At 39.8% G+C, this 25904-nt stretch overlaps 1 protein-coding gene across 4 annotated transcripts; it reads left to right on the top strand.

The window, feature by feature from the left end:
- The first annotated feature begins 457 nt into the window (after positions 1-457).
- LOC141909690 (solute carrier family 12 member 8-like) lies at positions 458-24842 on the top strand. 4 transcript variants are annotated; one of them, XM_074800263.1, is made up of 16 exons: positions 458-615; positions 5572-5871; positions 7640-7780; positions 8272-8463; positions 9381-9498; positions 10423-10536; positions 11268-11469; positions 11635-11722; positions 12690-12836; positions 17239-17385; positions 18792-19263; positions 19796-19890; positions 19987-20104; positions 20626-20683; positions 20775-20956; positions 21738-24842. In XM_074800263.1, exons 2-15 carry the CDS (start codon positions 5629-5631, stop codon positions 20926-20928), a joined length of 2289 nt encoding a protein of 762 aa, XP_074656364.1. In that variant the 5' UTR covers positions 458-615; positions 5572-5628; the 3' UTR covers positions 20929-20956; positions 21738-24842. The 4 variants fall into 4 exon arrangements, with proteins under 4 accessions (XP_074656364.1, XP_074656362.1, XP_074656365.1 ...); XM_074800261.1 differs by having other exon boundaries at positions 20772-20956; XM_074800262.1 differs by having other exon boundaries at positions 489-544; positions 20772-20956.
- Positions 24843-25904: the final 1062 nt, after the last annotated feature.

The raw sequence follows: 25904 nt of genomic DNA, 5'->3' as shown, positions 1-25904 counted from the left end.
TTATCGCATTCGCATCCTCCCCGAATACGCGTGTGTGGGCGAACGAATCGTCACGTGGGTGATGCTGCCCAGAACCCGTTCATTGAATTAGACTGGTCGCCTGGCCAATTCTGCGCCACCTGCATTCGCTGTCATAATAGCTGAAGGTAGAGATAGACTGTTACCAGTATCTATCTTCAATTATCATATCGAATGGGACAGGCAACCAGTCTAGGTTTACTTCACCTCTCAGGCGGATCCTTAGGAATGACCCTACTCCATCTATGATCTAACCCTAGGCAATTCAATTCGCTTTATTGACGCTTTAGGTTTACAATAAACAGCAGATGCATTCAAATACAGATATATTCAACATTTAAATAGATATAAATGAGAATTATAAATTAGAATTCACTTAAATAGGTCATTGAATTGAATTGAATTAAATTGAGCTGTCACTTCCGGTTTACTTCCGTGTTCACGAACTGTCACTTTTCGCTCGAAATAAAACCTGAATTTGCGGCTAATTTTCAAGGTGACAAACAACAGAATATTCTCAATGATTGTAAGTGGAATGTTTCAGTCTATTATTTGATTGTTGGTGGTGGACAATTCTCTCTCAACGGATGGTGACGGGTAAGTTTTGAAAATGTGTGTGGAATATCCTTCCAATCCAGAATTATTGGTTTTTCCATCAATTCAATTCCTTTGACATCAATAAAAAAGACAGCAAAGGAATTCATCTCTTTTTTGTTGTTGTCAAATGAATGTCCCAAATGTTCATTGCGAAGGCTGTTGTTGGGGTTTGAAGCAATTAATGAGCATAAATGACTATAATCTGTTGCTTCCAGTCGAGACTTCGGCCGGGGAAAATCTGAGACTCGGAAAGAAGGACTTTATTGAAAATTAGGCACTAACCAAGGGCGGATCCAGGGGTACTAGACCCCCCCCCTAATTTTTGAGGTGTCCTCAAAGAATTTAGGAAATAATGAAAATTCTTTTCTTCATTGAAGAAATATGACAGCCATTAGATAGCCTTGTGGAGAAGGACCGACATTTTCGTCGGGCTGGGGTGGCCTTCGTGATTCCTATTGTGCCCTTGGCTCCGCCCTTGCTAACTAAGACTGCTCCACTCAGGGCCAACTGAATATAAACTGAATTAATTAGGCCTAGAATATAAATAGATTTAAGAGTTTTCGCCTTGGTGTTAGTCTGAGCCCGTACGAGTAAGAAGGGGGTAAGCCTGCGATCTAGGTAGTTCATGTTTTCTGCTATGTTGCGCTTGTGTTTCTTGGAATTATAGGGGTAAGATTGGGGTTTAGGGAAACCTTTCTGTAGTATTACTAGGGATTAGGCTAAACAAAAATGATACCTTGTTTCTCCGCAGCGGCCGGGTCATTTTTGTAAAATATGATAAAATTTATAAACAGTTCATTTCCATAGCGGCCGGGTCTGTTATGGTGAAATTGATCACGATTTTAAAAAAGGTAATGTATAGGGTAGATAGGCGGCCGGCCGGGTCAACATTTAAGCTCAGCAGAGTGGAGAAACAAGGTATCAATTTTTTTTAGCCTTAGGAGTAATATATACTGTTAGGGGTTACACCCTTCCTGTTTGTGGGACTTGCTTTACTAAAACAATAGCAGTTCAACTCCTTTCCGCTATGTGGCGCTAGTGTTTCTCGGAGTTATGAGGGTAAGATTGCAGTTCCAATTCCTTTGACATCAATAAGACTTAGGCACTCACGCTTAGTAAGTAAGCTTACGTAGGCCTAGATTAAATTAGGAATACAAATTGTGTCTCAAAAATAGAGATGACTTAATGTGACAAGTTAGGCCTATATGATGATGACACGGTTCCCACAAAACAGGGAAATTGGGAAAAACTTGAGAATTTTAAAATAATAATTTCCAGTTTTGAAATATTTGGGAATTTGAGAAATTTTGGGAATTTTTATTTCATGTAACCGTGGGGACCATGCGATGACTTCACGGGTGTTCTGCTGTAGAATTTGTATTAAGGTGGTTTGCTAAAAAAGCACGATTAATCGAATAGACTTTTGATAATTAGAAAGTTTTGATGAAATTGATTTCACTTATTGTTCAATGTGCATGCAGCGGTTTTCAATTTCTGGTAATTTGACAACACGCCGGGTTAATAGCGGTTACAATAGAGGAGCTGTACGCATATATACAGGCAACTCAGAGCGTTGAAACAGCTGACTCACACACATGTCACACACACTCCTTCGCTCTGATCAATATCGAAATCAATGCCAGTCTCCAGTCAATGTACGCCTTAAATACACTGCGCGATTCTAATAAACCATTTTTACAATTTTGATGAAATACCCCGAGTACGTGTTGTAGGGCTAAAGATGATATAAAATCCCTGAAATGTTTCCTTGAGCTAGTGTAGTTTATTCAACGTTTCGACTATATCCTAATAGTCATCTTCAGGAATACTGATGTTGTCCTCATTATAACCATTGATGAAACACTCTGAGTCCGTGTTGTAAAGATAATATAAAATCCCTGCACACTAAGAATAAAAAGAGTCTGAAATGTTTCCTTGAGCTAGTGTAGTTTATTCAACGTTTCCCTATATCCTAATAGTCATCTTCAGGATTACTGATGTTGTCCTCATTATAACCATTGATGAAACACTCTGAGTCCGTGTTGTAAAGATAATATAAAATCCCTGCACACTAAGAATAAAAAGAGTCTGAAATGTTTCCTTGAGCTAGTGTAGTTTATTCAACGTTTCGACTATATCCTAATAGTCATCTTCAGGAATACTGATGTTGTCCTCATTATAACCATTGATGAAACACTCTGAGTCCGTGTTGTAAAGATATTATAAAATCCCTGCACACTAAGAATAAAAAGAGTCTGAAATGTTTCCTTGAGCTAGTGTAGTTTATTCAACGTTTCCACTATATCCTAATAGTCATCTTCAGGAATACTGATGTTGTCCTCATTATAACCATTGATGAAACACTCTGAGTCCGTGTTGTAAAGATAATATAAAATCCCTGCACACTAAGAATAAAAAGAGTCTGAAATGTTTCCTTGAGCTAGTGTAGTTTATTCAACGTTTCGACTATATCAGAAAAGTCATCGCTTTATTTCATATAATTGGTTTTAATAGGGCAGTTGCTCAATGTTGATATCATGTCTCAAATAAAGTGACTACAGATGACATCTCGTTTGTCAAACAAGAAAAAATGTTCAACCTATTTTTGTCACTTTAAGTATTGTCCCTGGTTGAATATGTTATCAGTGTTTGCTGAAGATCAGTTTGTTTGGTTTTAATAAATGACTTCAACTATTCATTTATTTACACTATATATAGTCTGTTGTATGACTCTATATAATATGCATGAGACCGATGTATTGAACTTGAAAAAAAGGTTAGGGTTTGACTCTCGATCTAGTTCCACAGTTGTGTCAGTATAATTTGAGCCTGTACCCAGTTCCACAGTTGTGCGGGTTCGATTTGAGTCTAGATCCAGTTCCACAGTTGTGTGGGTTTAAATTGAGCTTGGTTCCAGTTCCACAGTTGTGTCGGTTTGATTTGACTCTGGATCCAGTTCTACAGTTGTGTGGGTTTTATTTGACTCTAGATCCAGTTCCACATGACTGCAGATCCAGTTCCACAGTCATGTGGATCCAGTTCCGCAGCTGTGTGGGTTTAATTTGAGCCTGAATCCAGTTCCACAGTTATGCGGATTTAATTTGACTCTGGATCCAGTTTTACAGGTGTGTGTGGGTTATTCGGACTCTGGATCCAGTTCCACAGTTGTGTGGATCCAGTTCCACTGTATAGTCACTAATCATAATTACGTACATTTAACGATGTATTTGATATTGATGTAGCGGTGGTGGTTGTTGTGTCCAGTGTAAAGTGTTAATTTATTAACGACACGACGGACAGTGTGTGTGTTAGTGTGCGCGCGTCTGCTACAGCTGATATCGTACAGAGAGCCGTGCTGTGTTCACTGCTCGCTCGCTGACTCTATTTCATTCCAGCTGTCGTCATTGACACACTAACGTTCTAGACATTCGGTCTATAATAAACCATAACCCGGGATTTAGACGGATTTTAACGTCTTACAGTAAAAATACGCGCGCCTGCTAGACGAACGTGGAAATTATTTCGGGATACGACATTCGAAGGTAATCATTATAATGAAATACCTTCGATAATTTGTGTTAATCGTCTAGCATACGATTTGTGGTATTTTTTTTAATATCTCGCCGATGGATTTAGCGAAGGCGTGGTCCAACGAAAGAACGGTGGTGGATTGAAAGGTAGTCCGCGTAGAAAGCGGCGCCGGGCCTGAAGGCTGGGGTCCACTATCCGTGTTAGAAAACCTTTTAAGAAATATACATGAGTTAAGATGCAATACGCGAGAATCGGTGACAAATCTGTGCCAGCGGTTTTTAACCATCAGACGAAAAGGGGGGCGATGTCAGTGAAAAGGCAGGTTCTGGACCCCAGAAATTACCTACTAGAGCCACCCCGCGTTGATAAGGGAAGTATCGACAGGGGGGGTATCCTCTTTATGAAGGCAGGGGCCCCGACCCCTTAGATCTGACCAGGCCCTGGTAGGGGAGGTATCCATTTGAATGATTCTGGTTTGATCAGTCCAAGTTCGGGTGGCCGTAAGCTACAAACGCAATGATATCTAGGCTATAAGCTCGTATATATTGTAGGAGTATGTGACCAATGCTTATAAGCAGCATTGAATGCCTCCTAATACGCTACTCTAGCCTTTATCGGCGGTGTAATTCATCTCGGTTGTCATGGTAACTGCAGCCTCATCTGCTGGCTAGTAAATGATGTGATAGCGCTTGGTTTGTTCTTGCTACAGTGCATGCGTTATTACACCACCACCGAGCAGCAGTGAATAATTCATTGTACTGAATTTTCATCCGATCTTCGCCGCCTGATTAGAACGTATTCGAAATTCAGATCGCGTAGGATTGTTACGTTTTGCGAAAGTAAGGAAAATCTTTAACGACAGGCAAATATTTGTAAATTGTGATCGAATTCATTTTTGGGTCGTTCAGATGGCTATCATGACCTATCTGTATATGGGATATGTTTCTGCCTATTAGCCGTACCAGTAACGACGTGGTCATCATGACATCTAAATTTTTTATGATGTTCCACGACTATAATTGACAAAATTGATGTATTCCGCACAAAATTGTTGCAGTCTGTACATAAACTGCAGTTCAAATACCACATATCTAGCATATTTTACAGCTTTGAATAAGTGAGTTAATGAGTGTTCAAATGAGGGGTTCGCTATATAAGTGTTCAAATGAGGGGTTCACTATATGAACGTTCAAATGAGGTGTTCACTATATGAGTGTTCAAATGAGGTATTTACCATATGAACGTTCCAATGAGGTGTTCACTATATGAACATTCAAATAAGGTGTTCATTATATGAACGTTCAAATGAGGCGTTCACTATATGAACGTTCAAATGAGGTACGAACGTTCAAATGAGGTGATAGTACAGATTTGTTTGTTTGTTTCCAGTGAAATGAATCAGTTTTGTATTTCTGTATTTTGTAGTCGTTAAAGTGTCCACGATGTTCGGCGTGAAGCGGACCGCTTCATCCAGTGCGAAACATGGACGAACCGCAATGGACTAACAGCTGGACTAACAGCGGAGAACGTAGTCCGTTATTAATCATGACCACTACGAACAAAAAGGACGTGAAGTCGACTCCGGACTGGAGTCGGTACGGACTGAGCGTAGAACAGCGGAACGAGGCGGAGAATGAAGGAGTTCCGCAGTCTCCGGACGCTTACTCAGATAGCCCGTATCATCACGATAAGGGCAACGAGAATGAACTGTTCAGAGAGGATTCGGTAAGTAGTGACTGCGTCCAACAGGTGTCGCTAGTGTGCAGTAGGACATTAACTACTGCGGCAATAGAGGATTTTGCTTGTGGCAAGTGATGATCCACCAGGTGTCGCTAGTGTGCAGTAGGACATCAACTACTGTAATGATAGAGGATTCCACTTGTGGCAAGTGAGGATCCACCAGGTGTCGCTAGTTTGCAGCAGGATATCAACTGCCAAATATCTTCTCAGATTCAATTAGATTCTTTCCAAAATTCCCCAAATCTAATCCTAACCCTTACTTAGACTCATATAAAGCCATTCACTCCACATTCCTTGTGCCAAATGTTTAGAGTGTAAGCAATTCCATTGAATTACCTTTGACTTGAAGTACAAAAATCACTGCTACTCAAACATTAGAATTTGACGGAATATCTGTCTTCTGACATATGCGTTTAGTAAATAAAATTGTCGTAAGGCTAAAAAATCGATACCTTGTTTCTCCGCTCTGCTGAGCTTAAAAGTAAAATCGTGATCAATTTTACCATAACAGACCCGGCCGCTATAGAAATGAAATTTGTTATATTTTACAAAAATCATCCGCCCGCTGCCGAGAAACAACGTATCAGTTTTGTTAAGCCTAAGCCCGGTCAGGTTGTTGGCCCAGTACGCCCTCATCAGCTCAATCGGATTAATATCAGCGACAATTGTGCGAAATGATTTTATAAACTCCGACATAACGCACGTTAATTGATTTACAGTGTATACGGGCTGTGCTATAATACAATCACATCATGCGTTAATAATGTCTCATCACAGATGTTTGAAAATATCATATAACAGAGACTCATGTACTCGGCCTGTTATCACATCATCTATACAATCATCGAACTTGTGTCTATCTATATGACATTTATCTTTCTCATAAAACTATACATATTATTTCTACATATATTTGCTATTATATTTCTATAAGTTATGGCCTCCCGCGTGCACGGGACATCGTTAGGTCGATCATTAGGCACTACCCACGTGCACGGCACATCACAAATCCTACAATAACCTTAATGAAATGAGCACTCATTGGCGTCTGCATCACTTTCATATTCCTAGGAATCAAGGAGTCTTAGGGACCCTGTATACTTTATATACCTAAAATACCGATGAGTGAAGTCGTTAAAATGATTTCGACTTAAATGGGAGTCTTAGTTGTAATACCCGACCCTCTGAGTCGGTGCTCTTTAGAAAGCGACTAAACACCAAACACCCTCGGAAGATCAAAGCTAGACATAAAAGCATTCATAGAATAACAGAAAAAGGCTGATATAAATCATTAGTCTGCGTGGTTTCATACCCCGTCGGTGAGACGACTATCTAAGCTTGATTTCGGGGTGATCTTCCATTTTTCGCGTTAGCTCAATATATTTCAAAGCAGTTATCAGTATGGATATGGACATCCACGCTGCTAGGCGCTGTTAGAACACGTTTTAATTTGATAATTTGAAAATTTTTAAAAATTGCACCCTAGTGTATTTGATAACAGGAATACCACTATAGTGCGTCTACACCGCGGTGCAGTGTATCATTAGTTACTAGTATTTCACTATGTTTGACAAGTGCTGCCATTTTTCAAGAGAGATAATTACTTATTATTAATTAAATCAATACACCGCAGTGCGGTGTACTCGCAAAATCTATCACTGATTTATACACCGCACTGCGGTGTAGATGCACTGAAAGGGTTAACCTGTGCGTTACTATAATAGTTTCTACGAATTTTTTAATTTTATTTCAGAATCTGACTCAGAAGCCGTGGTGGAAAACGAATTTCTTCATCGTCGAGCCGGTTTTATTCGGCACGTGGGACGGTGTTTTCACGTCGTGTATGCTCAATATTTTCGGCGTGGTGATTTTCTTGCGAACCGGTTGGATGGTGGTACGTATATATTCAGCTCGTCTTTGAGGCAGGTTTCCAGGGGCGGATCTAGCCTAGGCTTTTTGAGTACTGCTCAATCAGTAGAGAATTCCAGAATTGAAGCCTGCCCTTTAACCTTTTCAGTGCTGACTAATTAATACCCTATCGTGCTGGAGAAAATTTGAAAATTTAAGAAAATTCCACCCTAGTGTGTTGAATAACGGGAATACCACTATAGTGCGTCTACACCGCGGTGCGATGTATCGTTAGTTACTTATATTTCACTATGTCTGACAGGTGCTGCCATTTTTCAAGAGAGAATTACTAATTATATCAATACACCGCAGTGCGGTGTACTAGCAAAATCTATAACTGATTTATACACCGCACTGCGGTGTTGACGCACTGAAAGGGTTAAGACTAATATCATTATGTTTCATTATTGCCAATTGTGCGATTCCCGTGAATTCCCAGTTAGTCTCAAACTATTGTAATCTATGTATATATTTCAGGGTAACGCCGGTATCGGTCTATCTCTGGTGATCATACTGGTGACGATATTCGTCGCGATGATCTCCGTGATCTCCGCGATCGGAGTTTGCGAACGGTGTAAAATGGAAAGCGGAGGCGTCTACTTCCTGTTATCTCACGTTCTCGGGGCGAAGATCGGCACTTCAATCGGTATCGTCTACTGTTTCGGACAGGTACGTTAAGCTAAACACAAAACTTTTTCCTTTCATTCTTTTTTTAGTAATAATTTTTGAGTAATAGGTTTGACGTGAATGCCGAATGATTGCGACTTTAATTTTGATAAATGTTTTTACTCCAATTGGGACTTTAGTCCCGGCGGTTTTTGTATTTGGTCACCAGGGCCCAGTTTCACGAAAAAGTTTAACTAAAATTTTGGTGTAGTCGCTATTGGTTACTTCATGTTTTCAATGAGGACAACAATTCAAACTTTACCATTTTAGGCTTACACTTTTTCGTGAAACTGGGCCCCCAGGGGGCGTTGAATAATGAATTGTTAGTTTGCTGAGCATTTGATACAACATCCTAAGTGGGTGTGGTGTCCCTGGACCCCTAGTTTTGTTTTTGATTGCATAGATTGGCGTATGTCAGTTTTGAAATGTATGATAATTTTGTTTTTACGAAAATCAATTATTTCAATGACTTTTGGAAATTCATCAGAAATAGTCACAATTTGTGAAACTCTTGATGACGAGATTGATTAATGTTATAGCCATCTGTTCTTGTGCTGAGTGTTTAACACTTTCAAACAGATGTGACTCAAGTTCTGTGATATTAAATCTTCAGACTGGTCTCAAGTTGTTAGATTGGCTATAGAACTAAAATGAGCTTAGAGCGGTCTTGAGTCGTTAGATTGGTTATAGAACCAAAATAAGCTAAGACTGGTTTTAAGTTGTCAGATTGGCTATAGAACCTAAATAAGCTTAGACTGGTCTTCAGTTGTCAGATTGATTATGGAAGCAAATTGAACTTTAAGTTGTCTTATGTCGTAGAACTAAGGTCGTCTTAAACTGGACTTGAATCTAAGCCGCGACATTTGAGACCGATAAGTTGAATGTGAAATACTGGTAATGTTTGTGATATGTATTTTCAGGCTGTAGCGTGTTCGTTGTACGTAGTTGGTTTCGGTGAAAGTATCGCGGCGTTGATTAACCAGCAGAATGAATGGGTATCACGCGGTATCGCTATCGGCGTTCTGTTATTGTTATTAGGTAAGAAATGTTGTCACTAAACGACGCTCCGCAAATCTATCTGGTTTAAACCGTCATCGGATGAGTGAAGATTCAAAACCAAAGTATTTATTGATGCACCAACAAATCACGATCAGATGATCCAACCAAATACGCATCTTTTGGGCAAATTGATGAATAAAAGGCCATTCTTTGTCGTAATTGCCGATAATTTGTATCTTCATGTCACAGAAATTGCCCTTCTTAGATGTTTTTGAAAAAGGGCGCATAAGACCAGGCCTTACATCGTCGCCCCTTTCCCAGAAATTTGGGAAAAGTGCCCTTTTTGCAAATATCGATGTTATATCCAATGCAGAATCCTTAACTTGAGAAGCATTTTGTTATAAAGAGTTAGGGCATATACGATGAATACATTTTATCGGTTTTCGACTTGAGGTAAAAACTGCCCCTTTTTGGCCCTATTATCCCTGGGTTGCTCCCCCAACATTAAAATGCTAGATAGAACGGCCTGATAAGATATTGAGGTATTGATATATTGTTTTATGAATCTCTGAAAAACACGGAAATCGTAGCAAAGCGCAGCATTTCCTGAAAAATAGACCTGGCAGGCAAAGAGTTAAAAACCGATCATTAATTGAATACGTTTCGATGTCACCCTAGAGATCATCGTCAGGGGCCGGTTGCATAGTCATGGCTTAGATTTAAGACTGGTCTAAGACCAACTTTGTTCTATACTCGATTTAACAACTTAAGACCAGTCTTCAGATTTACGACCACTTTTGGACTTAAGTCATGACTATGCAAGGTGTGTAATCAGGACAGTGATCTCTAGGCTGAGATCGAAATGTTGTGTCTTTTAATTTGATTCAATAAATTATCGGTTCTTAATCCGTGAATAGCAGGTTTATATATTATTATACATTTAAAACGTTTGTGTTTTTGCAGGTATAAACGTCGCCGGAGTGAAATGGGTCATACGTCTGCAGCTGATATTACTATTCGTATTGTTCGTCGCCGTTCTCGACTTTCTCGTCGGTTCGTTCGTTCACACGGATATCGGTAAGTCACGATCATACACGCATCAGCTGCTCGAACTTAATGGTCATGTTGTACGAAGTCGGACTCAAAAAAATTGAAATGACAGATGACTTATCAGATGATGTCCTCCACGGCGGGGATTCGAACCTGATGGCATCGAGACTCGCCACGGTACGAAACCCTGCTCCACTAGACCGAGTGCGCAGCTTCACGCGCAGCTTAGATGATGTCATCGTTAGCCAATCAGATATCTCGTTTTATTTTAGATATCTCGTTTCATAAGGTTTTCCGATTTATAGTTCTTCTGTTAAATTTACCTCAGCGGTTATACTACAAGCTATCTGATTGGTGCCGCAAGTTTTCATGCGGCAAAGCTGCGCACTCGGTCTAGTATGGCAGGGGTTCGTGCCGTGGCTGTGTGTAGTGATGTCATCAGGTTCGAGTCCCTGCGGAGGGAGGATGTACAAATGATGACTTAGTAAATTGAATTAGAAGTACGAGTTGAGACTGAAAAATAAAGATGACTTCAGTAAGTTGACGACTTACACTTATTAAATTGAATTAGAGAGATAATTTACGACTCGAAGGGATGACTTTGTGGTGACTTATCCGATGATGACTTAACTGAATTTGACTGCATATCGATCTTACTGATTTAACCATATTTCAAATATTCAAATAACTAACAGTTTCATTTCGATATCTCGAATGATGTATTTAACACTATATTTGTAATTCCAAATTTATTTCAGAAAACGGTGTCCTAGGCTACACGATAACTAACCTACATAACAACACGGGACCGTCGTATATGGAAGGTCAATCGTTTTTCACCGTGTTTGGAGTGTTCTTCCCGACGGCGACCGGCGTCTTCGCCGGTATCAACATGAGCGGCGACCTCTCTAATCCGGGTCGTAATATTCCGGTCGGTACTTTATCGGCCGTCGGCGTCAGGTGAGACACGCGTTTTTATGATTCTCCGCGGTCCCTCCTTTAAAACTCCTTGAAACCTTATATCCAGGGAGTGATCTCCTGTTCTTGCTGTCATTAAGCTGTCGGGACATTCGGATATCCAATTCGCTCTTAAACGCGAAAGCTAATTGTTGTTTATCGTTTCAGTACGTTTTTGTACTTATCGTTCACCGTGGTTCTAGGATCAGTTTGCGGAAAAGCGTACCTCCAAACAGATTACATGATCGCGCAAAAGGTAAGTGTCTGTCTGGCACTGCTTATAGTGTGCCTGCCGATATTCAAATGCTGCAGATAGCGCGCACCCAGTTCCACACTTGTGAGTTTGGAGTTTAGATTATTACGGGGGGGGGGGGGGGCTGCAGTTGCTCAAAAGTTGGTTAAAGACAACCGGTGGATAAATATCGTAATAACAATGATCTTTTAATTGTCGCTACGACAACTATCCACTGGTTAACTCTAACTCAACTTTTGAGCAACTGCGTCCCCAGAGTTGTGGAACTGGATCCTGAAGGCTAGAGATCTTAACCAGTTAACTGCCAAATATCGAAAATCTTATGTTTTAACTTTTGCCGGTCTATTCGACCACTTGTACCATGCAGGCTAATGCCGTAACCTACTAACAGGGTGGCGCTACTGTGCTGGAAAACCTGGAAAACTTGGGAAATTTGGCCAAAAATTGGAGGGAATTCCAATAATGCTATTGTTTCTTTATCGATATGTGATTCCATGGAAAATGAATGAATTGTAACATTTTAAACCGAGTAATTTCTCTGATTCGCTCCTCGCGGAGTTTTTTTGTAATCACATGGAAATAATCAGGAAACGGGTTTTGTAAATATGGGCGGAAAGTGGCGCCACCCTGGCTAACCTCGTAGAGCAGGGACTAGATGCTCAAAAGTCCGTTAACCAATGTTAGGGTTAATATCGCTGATGGTTAACTTTATACAAGTACTTCATCTATTAAACTATACCAGGCACACTGGCGGGTACCAAAATAAGGGGTTTGATTTTGAGATTGGAAAATGGAAAATGAAATAAAATTTCAAATTTCGGTTTGTGGAACAATCTTTCAATGCGGTGTTAACTTTTACCAACTTTTGAGCAACTGGTCCCAGCATAATGCAGTTCGAGTCAGTCAACTCTGATGTTGAAATGCCGCAATCGAGTTCAAAATAATATATGTCTAACGTCTGATGTTTCAGGTGGCAATAGTTGGCTATTTATGGCTTGCCGGACTTTACGTTAGTTCCATATCGTCCTCTATGGGCGCCATCTACGGTTCGCCGCGTATATTACAGTCCATCGCTAACGAAAACACGATCCCAATAATTAAATGTCTCGGTCGAGGGGTAAGAAGGGTCGAATGCGTTGTTGTACCCCCCTGTGTCGTTATGTTACCAATTTTATATTTGTTATATACCCCAGTAACCGAATACAGTGTCAGTGACAATTCGGCTTAATCGAGCCGTTCAAATTTCGTATATATATACTGGAAAATCGGCATGCTCCATATCCTGGAGTCGGTTTTATGCACAGGTATTATCTTTAACCCGGGGCTAACTCAATTCATTAAGCTAAGCGTACATCGAATAAGTGACTAGAGACAACTGGTTGCTAGTGAGCGAGTACCCATCTAATAAAAACCAGCAACTACGTGGTTCATGCCAGTCACTAGTCCATAGCGCACACATCAACAGCAACTGAGAAGTGTAATCTAGCAAATATTCTCAGGGCATCTCGAATCATGTGATAGACTGCTTTGTTTTAGTCAGTTGTAACCATGTTTTGATGATTATGGAGCGCTCACATCGACGGATATGACAGTAACTGAGTACAACTAGTTGCTCAAAAGTAGAACATGAGCAACTGGGTGGAACTGGAGATAGATGGACGTTAACCAGTCGTAAGCTAGCTCACACTGATTGTATCCAGCCAGTTGCTCTCATGCACTGAAAACTGTCCGGCAACTAGTTGTCTCCAATCCAAGGTGGGAGTTAGTCTTTGGGTTAAAGGTAACACCAGTATATAAAACCGGGCCCTGGAATTCTAAAGCGGCTGCATTCATAAGTGTATTTTGTATCTGTAGCATCGCGTCTGCTGAAGTATCAAGGCTTTAAATCCCTGAAAATACACTGTATATGAATCTTGTTGTAATCTTCTATGTTTCACATAAGCTCGATATATTTCAACGCACTGATATAAATATCAGTATTGAATATCGGTCTCTGATCAGCCCTAGATTAAACGGGTGTAATTTGCATGATTTGTCGCTGTCACTGTCTGAAGTTATGAATACATGTACGATTAGTTATTTATCCCCCACCTTTACCCTGATTGAGGTCAATTCCAATACTCGAGAGTCTTTACTTCCTAAGCACAGTTAACAAATTTGGCAAATTTTGTTCGAGATATGTTAGATATCGCACCGGGTTTCCAGGATAACAGCAATAGCATATTTCATATCGATAGTTTGTGTAATTAAGACATGCATTCTTAGAGATGATGACAAGATACTGAGTATAGTTGAACAAATGTTGTGAGAAAGGTCTTAAGAAGTGAGAAAGGTCTGACCGTATTGCAGAGTCATAGACTGACAGTTCTTCGCTTCAAAGTGATGCAACATTTAGTCCACTTGAGCAATTATCAAGATCTTGATGTCAATTAGAATTGCACTGATTAATTTTCCGGGGCTGCAGTTAGTCAAAAGTTGATTAACCCTTTCATTGCTGACTTGATAATTCCCTATAGTGCTTGAGATAAATTGAAAATTTTGAAAAATTTCAACCTAGTGTGTTGAATAACAGGAATAGCACTATAATGCGTCTACACCGCGGTGCGGTGTATCATTAGTTACTAGTATTTCACTGTGTTTGACAGGTGCTGCCATGTTTCAAGAGAGATAATTACTAATTACATCAATACACTGCAGTACAGTGTACTAGCGAAATCCATCACCGATTCATACATCGCACTGCGGTGTAGATGCACTGAAAGGGTTAAAGATAACATAGTTACAACGAACTTTGAATTTTCGCTATGTCGACTATCCACCGGTTAATTATAACCAAATTTTTAGCAACTGCAGCCCCCGGACTGTAGAAATATGCGCCATCGCTTTTTCAGGAGACCCTATATGCACTATTGACTCGTGAAGTCTTGGATGTGGCCGCAATCCGCTTCCTGCACCTCGCACCATTTTATGTTATAGTTTCCAATCCGCGAATCGCTTCATTTCCGAAACTGAGCTTCACACGAACCTAGTCTTTTACACCGTGAAAAAAAACTGTTTTCATCGCGAAGGCGATACATCGAGAGATTGTGGTGACGTTTAGACGTTGTTTTACTAGGACACGAAACGTGAACCACATAGGCCCCCCCCTCCGGCTTAATAGTCTAGTCATACCGATTCATCGAAGAGATTTGTGAGGATGACCTAAAGAAACAGTTGTTACTTGTATTGATGAGCATGTCTGAAAAAAAAACCAACTCTCAGACCTAGCGATTTTAAATCGGTCGTGAATACTTGTCGATTGCATGAAGCGTAACTGAACCTATATGTCGAGAAGGTACACAATATCCGTGTAAGATTGATGACGAGAGAAATCCCGCAATCAATCAGTCCGAGATAAAAAATTCTTGAATAGAAGAGACTTTATATTTTGAGCAACGTTTCGGCTAAACACTTTAACCCATCATCAGGCGTGATGCTCACAAACATTGCTCAAAATAAAGTCTCTCTTTTCTCAGACTGATTCATTGCTGAATTTCTCTCGTCTGAACCTATAGTTAGTATAGACTCTTCTTACTATTCACAATAGCTAAGATCATGCTTTATGTTCAGAGGTCTTGCAGTTTAGTTTTGCAGTCATGAGCTTTTTCCAAGTGACTACGCCACATCAGTGGTTTCAAACGAGATTTACATGACAAACTATGCAACAACTTAGTAGTTGAATGAATCACTAATCCGTGTTCACTGTACATAATTGAAGAAGTCCCATAATTTGAATTGTATACGATTTAATTTGTTAAAACGAAACCACAACATCTGTGGACCAATGGTCATCATCAGGCGGAATGACCAGAAAACAGAACTAACATAGTGTAAATAAACTAACAGGACATTAAACAAAGCTGTACGCAACACCTCTATACTGAATTTAGACTTCAAACACGCATTACCAAACCTTTTCAATACTAGCACTACTTTAAAGCAAATGATTGATATCTTTTTCGACATTTATCGATATTTGTTCACCGAGATATGCGCATGAACACGCCTTCAATTTCACCCACTCTAAACCTATACTTGTACCGGTATCAACTCTTATTAAGTGGATATCTTGTCAAGCAGTGACGAACCAGCCTTAGAATATCCGACCCTCTTTCATAATTCTTAAATCCGTATCAGCAATGCAAACATCGACTTTCATAACCTTGCACATATTTTTTCACATTATAAGGCTGTTTTTGATTCCTCGGAGAACAAATTTTATAGGGAAATATTTCGATGTGTGATAGATAGGAAAATTGAAAAAACAATAGGCGAACTTTATTTTCATGAGATTGTGGAATTATTGACAAAAAGAGATATTTCTTTATTGGAAGAATTACGGTACAGCTTAGAATTAACTTAACATCGTGAACGTCTATTTTCCTTTTATTTTCCGTTTTAAAACGGATAATGATCGGCGTTTTGGAAAGAATTTAAACTCCTACCGTACAACGCGTTTCAATTGGTACGATAAACGATGCGCAATTTTCTTTAAGTTAATTCTAAGCTGTACCGTTTGATGAAAATGCAAAGCCGAATGTGGAAAAACTACTCCGAGTAATTAAGAAGGCTATTGTTGATCCACACACGCACACGACATGCATGCACGTACATGATCTAAACTCGACCCTCCAATTCACCAACTGTCAACGGTCACTTCTGCGCGGTGACTTTTTCTGACGCATTGCGTACGAATCTAAAACGTAAATATCCTAACAACAGCAACAGCACTCGATCTTACTAACTACAACTTAGGATGAACTCTGTGAAATGATGCCCGGGGGGAGATGAGAATGAGAAAGTAGTTGAACTGAAAGTTATCACTCAAGGACGATGTTTGATATATAGCATGTACTTAGAAATCTAAGGGCGGATCTAGCAGGGGTATTACGATAATTCGGTTTGATCGATTAGAATTTTGATTGACCATTCATTAAACCCTTTCAGTGCTGACTTATCAATACCCTATAGTGCTGGAGATAATTTGAAAAGTTTGAAAAATTCCACCCTAGTGTGTTGAATAACGGGAATACCACTATAGTGCGTCTACACCGCGGTGCAGTGTATCGTTAGTTACTAGTATTTCACTATGTTTGACAGGTGCTGCCATCTTTCAAGAGAGATAATTACTAATTACATCAATACACCGCAGCGCGGTGTACTAGCAAAATCCATCACTGAATTATACACTGCACTGCGATGTAGACGCACTGAAAGGGTTAAGGGCACTTTTTCAAAAAAGGCACAATTTCGACATTTGTTGGAAAAGTTAAACTGCCGAAATGATGCAAGTTTCTTATTGATTTGCGGTGAATATATTTGTTGAGATGCTCCTGCGTCTAGATCCGACCCTCGATTTCGTAACGTTTATATTGCACGTATTTTATTTCAGAAGCTCTGTCGTACCCCTCCCACTCCTGCTTACCCATTAATTCTATGTTTGTAATACGTATGTTTGTGTTTTATGTTAACCCCGCTAGGTGGCCGTGTTCGGGCCTATGTGGTTGTGCGGTTTGTACGTGTCGTCAATGTCCGCGGCTCTCGGGGCCGTCACCGGGTCCCCACGGGTTTTACAGGCAGTCGGGGCCAGTTCGGTCATTCCTATAATGGAACATATTAGTGTCGGGGTAAGCCATGGGTTTGTGTGATGCGTTCAGAGTTTTATGAGTTTTATTCTTTAGAGCTGCTCAATTCGACTCTATTTCGCTAACTTCACTCTCTTTATCGGTTGTTTAGCTAAAGCTATTTAGTTCCTTTCTACAAAAATATAAACTTCACACGAATAACGTCTGAAAAATTCGACCACTTCTTATATGAAACGACAAAATTTATGCAAACAAACATGGCTTACATGTGTAGTGTGCAAAACAAACATGGCTTACATGTGAAGTGTGCAAAATAAACATGGCTTACATGTGTATTTTCCATATAAGTGAATACTTTGTTTTAAACTTTGTGGGTTGAATTATCTTGATTACTCCAATTAGGTAATGTATCTTTGTGGTGACTTGTCTTTGTGGTGTAAGGAGTGGCTTGTCTTTGTGGCGGTGCACTTGGTTTGTTTTGTTTGTTGTGAGTAAGAAAATATGATAATTATAATGTTGCTAAGAAACTAAGAGAAGTAATTTGATCTAAGTTGGTATTAAGAAATGCAAAGTAATTTGATAAGGGTCTCCTTGCAAGTGAGCTTTGAAAATGCTTAAACCTGTTCAATGCGGATCATTTCAACCAAGGTGTTGCAAGTTTGCAGTAGGACATCAACTACTTCGGCAGTAGAAGATTCCACTTGTGACAAGTGATCATCCACCAGTAGAGGATTCCACTTGTAGCAAGTGAGGATCCACCAGGTGTCGCTAGTGTTCAGTAAGCCGCCATCAAGTACTGCGGCGGCAGTGATACTAATGGCGTTATATTTGAACCTTTAAGATCGAACTGAGTTTGTAACAAGAGACGTGATTCGGCTAATTTCTGATTTGGAGGAAAAGATGGATTCAAGATGAAAATTGATTGAAAATAAACTCAATTATAATCAAAAGTTGTCATTTATATCCACACGCCATCTGGTGGGATATCTGGTGTATCGCTTGCGGAGTCCTCATTCGTCTCGATCCGTAATGAGCAGGATCCTAGTCCAGGGGCTGCAGTTGCTCAAAAGTTTGTTACAGTAAACCTGCGGATAGTTGGAATGGTGATAACTAAAAGTTGTAGCTGTTATATTTATCCACCGGTTTTCTTCAAACCAGCTTTTGAACAACTGCAGCCTAGGACCCAGTTGCACAGTCGTGACTTAAGTCCAAAAGTGGTCTTAACTCTTAAGACTGGTCTTAAGTCTACGCCATGACTATGCAACCGGCCCCTGATTCTTACTAACGAATAAGATAAAAACCCACTATCTACAGATTAAAAGAAAATCAAAAAGATAAGCAAAGAAAAACTATTTGTAAATAGTGGGTTTTTATCTTATTATCCATTCACCACGTTTGAGTGCGGTTATCGTTCGATTTCTAAACAAGTTTATTTTATCGAATTTCAGCGCGGTCCGAACAAAGTTCCCGTTTATTCGTTGATCGTGATCACGTTGATCAGTCTGGTGTTTATTCTATTCGGAGAGGTGAACACGCTCGGTCCGATCGTCACGATGCCGTTCATGTTGACGTACGCGGCCGTCGACTACGCGTACTTCGCGTTGGCGATGAGCTTCGACATCCAGAAAACGCGCGAGGAACGCTTCTCCGGCCGCCAGCCCGTCAACGGTAAGGTAATTACCCGTACGGACTCGAACGGCGCGGTGACAGACTCGGCGGCGGCGCACGCTGGCTACGGAGCGACGATCGCGAAAACGAAGGATAAAAATAACGATTTGGACACGTTGTTTCCCGAACGAGTTCGTATCGATCCGACGCAGCCGCAAATTAAACGACAGCCGAGCGGAGATTCGGAGATCGATCGCAGCGGGTCGATTGATAGTCATCTAGACGATACCTCGAAACTTCTAGGGGGTAAAGGTAAGCCTTATATATACACGGGGAATTTGGACTACCATTTATGAGCCTCATTCGAAATATGACACTATTTGTCTATTCGTATTGGTACCTATAAATATTTTGTAACCACAATCAATTGCAAAGTTGTAGCTCATGGCATGTTCTATGATTGTGGTGAGTTTCAAGGACATAAGTTATTCTTTATGGTCACTAGGGGGCATTCAATAGTACAACTTAGTATTTCTATATTATATTGGTATCGATGGATATATTGTTACCATAATCAATTGCCAAGTTGTAGGTCTTGACATGTTGAACGAATAATTGTTGCTCGTGACATGTTCTATGATAAAAGTGAGTTTCAACGTCATCGGTTTTTGCATATGGTCACCAGGGGGTGTTGAATAGCGGAATTACTTACTGTTTCCATATCATTTTAATACCTTGGCATATTCTGTTGCCACGATCAACTGCAAAATTCAGTGTGTTATTTTTTTCCTGAAAGATATCTATAAAACAAAAATCGGTTGTTCTTTCTTTGTTTTTGATACAGAAGGTGAAACTAAGAAAAAAGTAAACACAGAGATTGTTAAATTACCTCGATCGTGGTACTCATTCCTCTGCAATAGGTGGCTCTCTATATTCGGGGTAAGCTGCACTCTCACTCTCTCTCTCTCTCTCTCCCCTATGTTTCTCATTCGGTCAGAATTAAACTTGTATCATGTTTATTTTCTCGTTATTCAGATGTTCGCTTGTTTCGTCATCATGTTCGCCATCATGTGGATTTACGCACTAGCCACCATTTTAGTCACCATCGTCATATATTTCTATATTACAAAAACAAATCCTGGAGTGTTTCCAGGTAGGTCGCATTACTCGATCAGTATCAAAAACGATAGTGAAATTCTGTACATATGAAGCCAACCTACTGAGTGTAGCGAGTACCTAAGTATCCTCCCTCGACTTGCATTCGAATCTGATAGCATCGCGAGGCTCTGCCAAGATCCTGTCTCAGCAGGGATTCAAACCTGATGGCATCATGAAACTCCGCCACATTCCTTCCTTGGCAGGGATTTGAACCTGATGGCATCATAAAACTTTGCCGCATTCCTCCCTTGGCAGGGATCTGAACCTGATGAGATCGTGAGACTCTGTCATGTTCTTCCTTCAGCAGGGATTCAAACCGGCTGGCATCATGGGACTCGGCCATGTTCCTCCCAGGGCAGGGGACAGTGCACTAACAGTGCACTAACAGTGCATCTACAGTGCATCTACACCTGATGACATCATGGGACTACCACTGTACAAACCCCACAATCAGGTCTACTGTATAATCAATTTCTGGTATTCATGTACAACACACATTTGTATCATACTTTTTAGGCATCGCTGATTTTAATTTGTGGATCTGGTTAAAAGAACGTTTTCAAAACTGCTGCCGGTAAGTTAAGCAATTAACAGTTCGCTCAGCTGCGGCGGACCGTTAGCAAGCGAAGTTGAATACGACACGGATGTTTTTCTGATTTCAGCAGAGGTCCTCCGCCTCCGGAACAAATAGTCGTCACTCCAAACACTCCGGCTATGAACACGATGGCCGCTCAACTTACGGAAGATAACGATGATTTCGCGGAGAGAGGGCGCTACCATCAGTCTCAGCTCGTACGCGGAGATCAATTCGACGACTAGTCAAGATTAAACCAGTTATAGTTATACAGTACGTGGAGTTAGATCTTTATCGAATTCATCCCTTAAAGACCATGACCTGAGCACGACCACTGTTTCTGCTCTTCTAAAACTATTTCAGTACTGACTAATTAATGCTGGAGATGATTTGAAAATTTCTAAAATTCCACCCAGGTGCGGTGTATAATGGCATACCACTACAGTGTGTCTTCACCACAGTGCGACGTATTGTTAGTAACTAATATTTCACTATGTTTGGCAGGCGCTCTTTCAATAGAGACAAGAACTAATTACTAATGATATCAATACAACTGTGATGCGATGTACTCACAAACTCTCGTTCTGAATTATACACCGTACTGTGGTGTAGATGGTTAAGAGCTCAACCAGAATAATTTCTAGTTCATTTTGAATTGAATTACAATTTTTGGTGTCAACTTAATCTCATTTTGTCTAAAGGGGTCATTCATTTATTACGTACGCATTAGGGGAGGGGGGAGGGGTCAGTGCAATTGCGTATTGTAATGCTTAATGTATATGAAAAAATGGCCGATTTTGCGTTCAGGGGGGGAGGGGGGTTGAAAAATTCAAATTTTATGCGAACATAATAAATGAATGATCCCAAAACATGGACAAATCAGTGAAAACTCGTGGAATTTGTAAATGAGGGGAAAGTGACATTTCTGTAGTAGTTGTCTTATTTGTCGTAATTGTGCTTTCAATAATAAGTAGAAATCCTATAACTGCGAAACATATATAGCTGAATTCTGGCTATGATATTCACGCGGAATTGTGGTTGTTTCTACTTTCAGATCTTGCCACTGCCGAGCGCTGAGCGAAAATGGTTTCAGAGTAGATAAAACTGTATCAAATAAATCGGATATACTCAACTATTGTCGTAATGTGATACGTGTGTTGTACGAGGTCGCCGGACCACCGGTCGGACCAACGGTCGGACCAACCCGGAATAATGATTAATAAGAGTCTTCTGTGATTTGTCGGTTATGGTTTAAAAGCTATCAATACAAAGGAACGCGAAAAGATTGGTTCGTACGCGCAGAAAAAAATAAACTGGAAATACGGCTGACTTCTGTGGCGAACGGGAATCATTTACTATAATCGAATCTCTTGACGCTCGAAGGATATGGGATGAAATTGACGTTAAAAGCAGCTGATCGCGAGCTGGTCCAACTCAGGAAGGCTCGAGAGGGATTTTAAATCTGGCGCAGCTCACACAGTTCATGTATTGTCTCAATAAACAATCAATAGGGCATATTTTCTTTATAAGCTCTGTGTAAATCTTTTAGACGCTGTTAACTATATTATCGATTTGTTTCGAACTGTTTAAGCTTAGGATAACTGGACCCGATTCCGCGGTTCTGAGCTTGTGAACTAATCTTAACTCGAAGTTAACTGTTAACCCTTTCAGTGCTGACTAATTGATACCCTATAGTGCTGAAGATGATTTGAAAACTTTGTAAAATTACACCCTAGTGTGTTGAATAACGGGAATACCACTATAGTACGTCTACACCGCGGCGCGGTGTATCGTTAGTTACAAATATTTCACTATGTTTGACAGGTGCTGCCATCTTTCAATAGAACTAAAAACTAATTACTTATTACATCAATACACCGCACTACAAAATCCATCACCGATTTATACACCGCACTGAAAGGGTTAACTCACAACTGCGGAACTGGATTCAGAAAATAACGTTACGTTTTTATTTGTTGTTTAATTGTTAGGGATTAAAATTCTATTCAGTAATCAATCAGCGAAGAATTAACAAAATCTGCAATCAAGGTAGCGCTCATTAGTGTATAACACAGTTTTCCGAGGCCAGTAGCGCATTCGAGACCAGTCTCTCAACTTGCTCCTGTAGCAAAGCTAACAACTTATGAGCAGTCTAAACTTTTAACACAATTTTAGTCTGAGCGCAGTGTTGAATAGTGAAGGGTTTTCTGCCATTTTGGCTGGTTTGGGGGCTGGTTAGAAATTGACGAAACAGTTATTGCAAATACCGGTACTATCAGAGTGCATCTGTACTTATCTTTTTAGGTACATTTATTTCACTGCCAATAGATATAGTATGTGTATACATTTAGGGTAACCTTTGTTACATCGAACTTCAGGGGAACAGAAAATCTGTTCGTTATAACCGATAGTTCTAGTGGAACCTTGTTACAACGAACTTCAGGGGAACAGAAAATCTGTTCGTTATAACCGATAGTTCTAGTGGAACCTTGTTACAACGAACTTCAGGGGAACAGAAAATCTGTTCGTTATAACCGATAGTTCTAGTGGAACCTTGTTACAACCAACTTCAGGGGTACAGAAAGTCTGTTCGTTATAACTGATAGTTCTAGTGGAACGGAACCTTGTCACAACAAACTTCAGGAGACCAGATAATCTGTTCGTTTTAACTCATTATACCCAATATTGAAATTGATTGAATTGTCTTCTTAAACGAGATTCTGCTTCCACCATATCTGTATCTACAAAGTTCAGTTTCACCTCTAAATTTATCGTTAATTCTGGCCAGAAGAGTATTCCGCAATCACTCGAGCCAGAATGAAATCAGCAGCAGAGTCAATTGGGACTCTGAATCAAATCGTTTTATGATGTTTATCTCAGTCAAAAGGCGCGAACTTAATAACTAAAAGGTACATGCATCGTCTAGTTATAGGGGCATAATTTCAGATATTGTACTCGTATCATGTATTGCAGATTTTCAATTGAAAGTATGAAAAAAAATCAAGTCATCTTTTTAAATGATGTTGATGATTTGAACAGAGTATTAGTTATTGTTTCTGCCGTTATGAATCGTTGTCTAGTCCGAAATAGAGTAAAAATAATATATATTTTTCGATATTGTGTCTGTATGATACGTGACCAGTACTTAAATAATATATCTACCAAATATAAATATTAATATATATATATATAATCAATATATAGAATATCATAATCCCCCAGTTCATTAAACATCGACCTTCGATCAGCTTCGCAGAATTTCATCAGTCAAAGCTAAGTAACCACAAGTTACGGAAAATGCCTTTCCCTCTAGAGAGGTCTTGCTGCATCTCTATTGTAGTTTGTTACCTAATCGTTGGTGGTAAGCTTTTATAGTCGGATGGGGCTTAGGCTTATACCGAACCATGTGGTTTGTGAAAATATCCGACCACCGGACAGGTTACTGACTGCTAATCTCTATCGGTGCTCAACCAAACACACTTAACACCCTCTATTGGTGGTCAAACACATGACAGACCCTCGAAGTTTGTAAATCCCCTGGGGCCAGTTGCACAGTCGTGACTGAAGTCCAAAAGTGATCTTAAATCTTGAGACCGGTCTTAATTCGTTCGAATAGCTATAGAAAAAAGTTGGTCTTAGACTGGTCTTAAGTCTAAGCCATGACTGTGCAACCGGTCCCTGAATATCTCTTGTGGTTATGTACGGCAATTCTCCAGCACTGACGGGCGAACTAACTATGGGCCAACACGCAATTCCTTTACCCTAGGGCTGGAAAGAAATCTTCGCTTCGACTGGTGACATTTTTCTACTTGTTCAATTGAGCGTGACGACTGTGGTCACACAGGTTTGTTAATGTTGATTGAACGGTGCCATTGATTTTCATATTTCTTTACTTCGACCGCTGGAGTTTTACTCCAAGCTTCTGAAAACCAGTTCATCATTTCCTAGTCAGTCATCGGAAGAATGAATAATTGGACCAATCTTGCATTCTCCATTGTTTCTCTGTATGTTTCAAGCTGCCAGTTGTGAAATAGTTACGATGATTCACGACGTCACCAATCGACAGGTATTAATATCTTTTGGTCTTCATGTAAATATAATTTAGACTTGTATGATATGATAAATATTGTATAAATGGTGTAAAAATAAAAAAGGAAAGAACCCAACATGTTTTTAGTGTCTGGTTTATTATTTGTCTTTTACCAGTAACTGGGAGACTTTTTTCAAGGAATGTTTTACAATAAGTTAACTTACAAATGCTTTTCTACGCATAATTCCCTTCTTTCTAAGTATTTTGGTGCGATTCAAGAATAGGGGACTATAGCAATATATATGTAGTGATAGTAATCAATTAAGTAATAATATTAGTAATTGATAATGATGATATATAATGATAGTAATGTATATAGTAATTAATGATGATTAGGGAACTAAACCTAACCCTAACCCTAATCCTAACCCTAATCCTAACCACTAGTCCCCTATTCTTGAATCTTACCAGTATTTTACTTGCCATTTTACATAAGCTTACCGTAGGCTACTCAGTAATTAACCTGTTCTCTCCCTGTAGGCCTATAGCCCTCTTTTCAGTCATATAATCTCACACCGGACAATGGTCTCTTGAGATCGAAACGTGTCTTCTAATTTTTTTTGAAACAAATTCTCGATTTTGAAATACTGAGATGGATCTTTTAAGAACAATGAATTTTGTAATTTCAACAATGCTGAGAGTTTGTAAAGGATAATGGCCTGAAACATTTTCAATATGACCTAATGAATTCGACTTAAAATTCGGGACGGACTTCAATGGTTTTGACGACTGTACTGGCATCAGTTACGGATATGTTACAAATTTGGCAGGCCGAACATACTACATTTAGTGCTTAAACTTAGAAGAATAGGGGCGGGGGTTGCTTACAAGGGGTTAGTCTTTAAAATGGACTCGAGAAATGAAATTGCAAACAGATTCTACTGTTACAATCCCAGATTTGTAACTCTTTGGTGATACCGGTAATAATAATATGTTTGAAATATGATAACTAATAATAGAAATATACTGCGTGTAGATTTACATTGCCGCATCGGTTCGCCAAATTATCCGCCAGAAGTTTTCATTTTCGCCCACAACGCGATGCCTACAGGCTGCAGCGGTCACACCGCGCGCTCTACATATTCACAGAACCCGATTTTAATTTTCCATATGAGAGGGCACCTGGCTTCT

The sequence above is a fragment of the Tubulanus polymorphus genome, chromosome 8 (assembly GCF_964204645.1).
Source record: "Tubulanus polymorphus chromosome 8, tnTubPoly1.2, whole genome shotgun sequence".
NCBI lineage: Eukaryota > Metazoa > Nemertea > Palaeonemertea > Tubulaniformes > Tubulanidae > Tubulanus > Tubulanus polymorphus.
Note: the sequence above shows the minus strand (reverse complement) of the source record. Positions and strands in the feature narration are given on the sequence as shown.

Bases quoted from the DNA above. Each gene is read 5' to 3' on its own strand.
- LOC141909690 (XM_074800261.1), top strand. From the start codon at position 5,629: ATGGACGAACCGCAATGGACTAACAGCTGGACTAACAGCGGAGAACGT. The intron at 7,781-8,271 runs GTACGTATATAT...TATATATTTCAG, and splicing joins TGCGAACCGGTTGGATGGTG to GGTAACGCCGGTATCGGTCT. The intron at 11,723-12,689 runs GTAAGTGTCTGT...CTGATGTTTCAG, and splicing joins ATTACATGATCGCGCAAAAG to GTGGCAATAGTTGGCTATTT.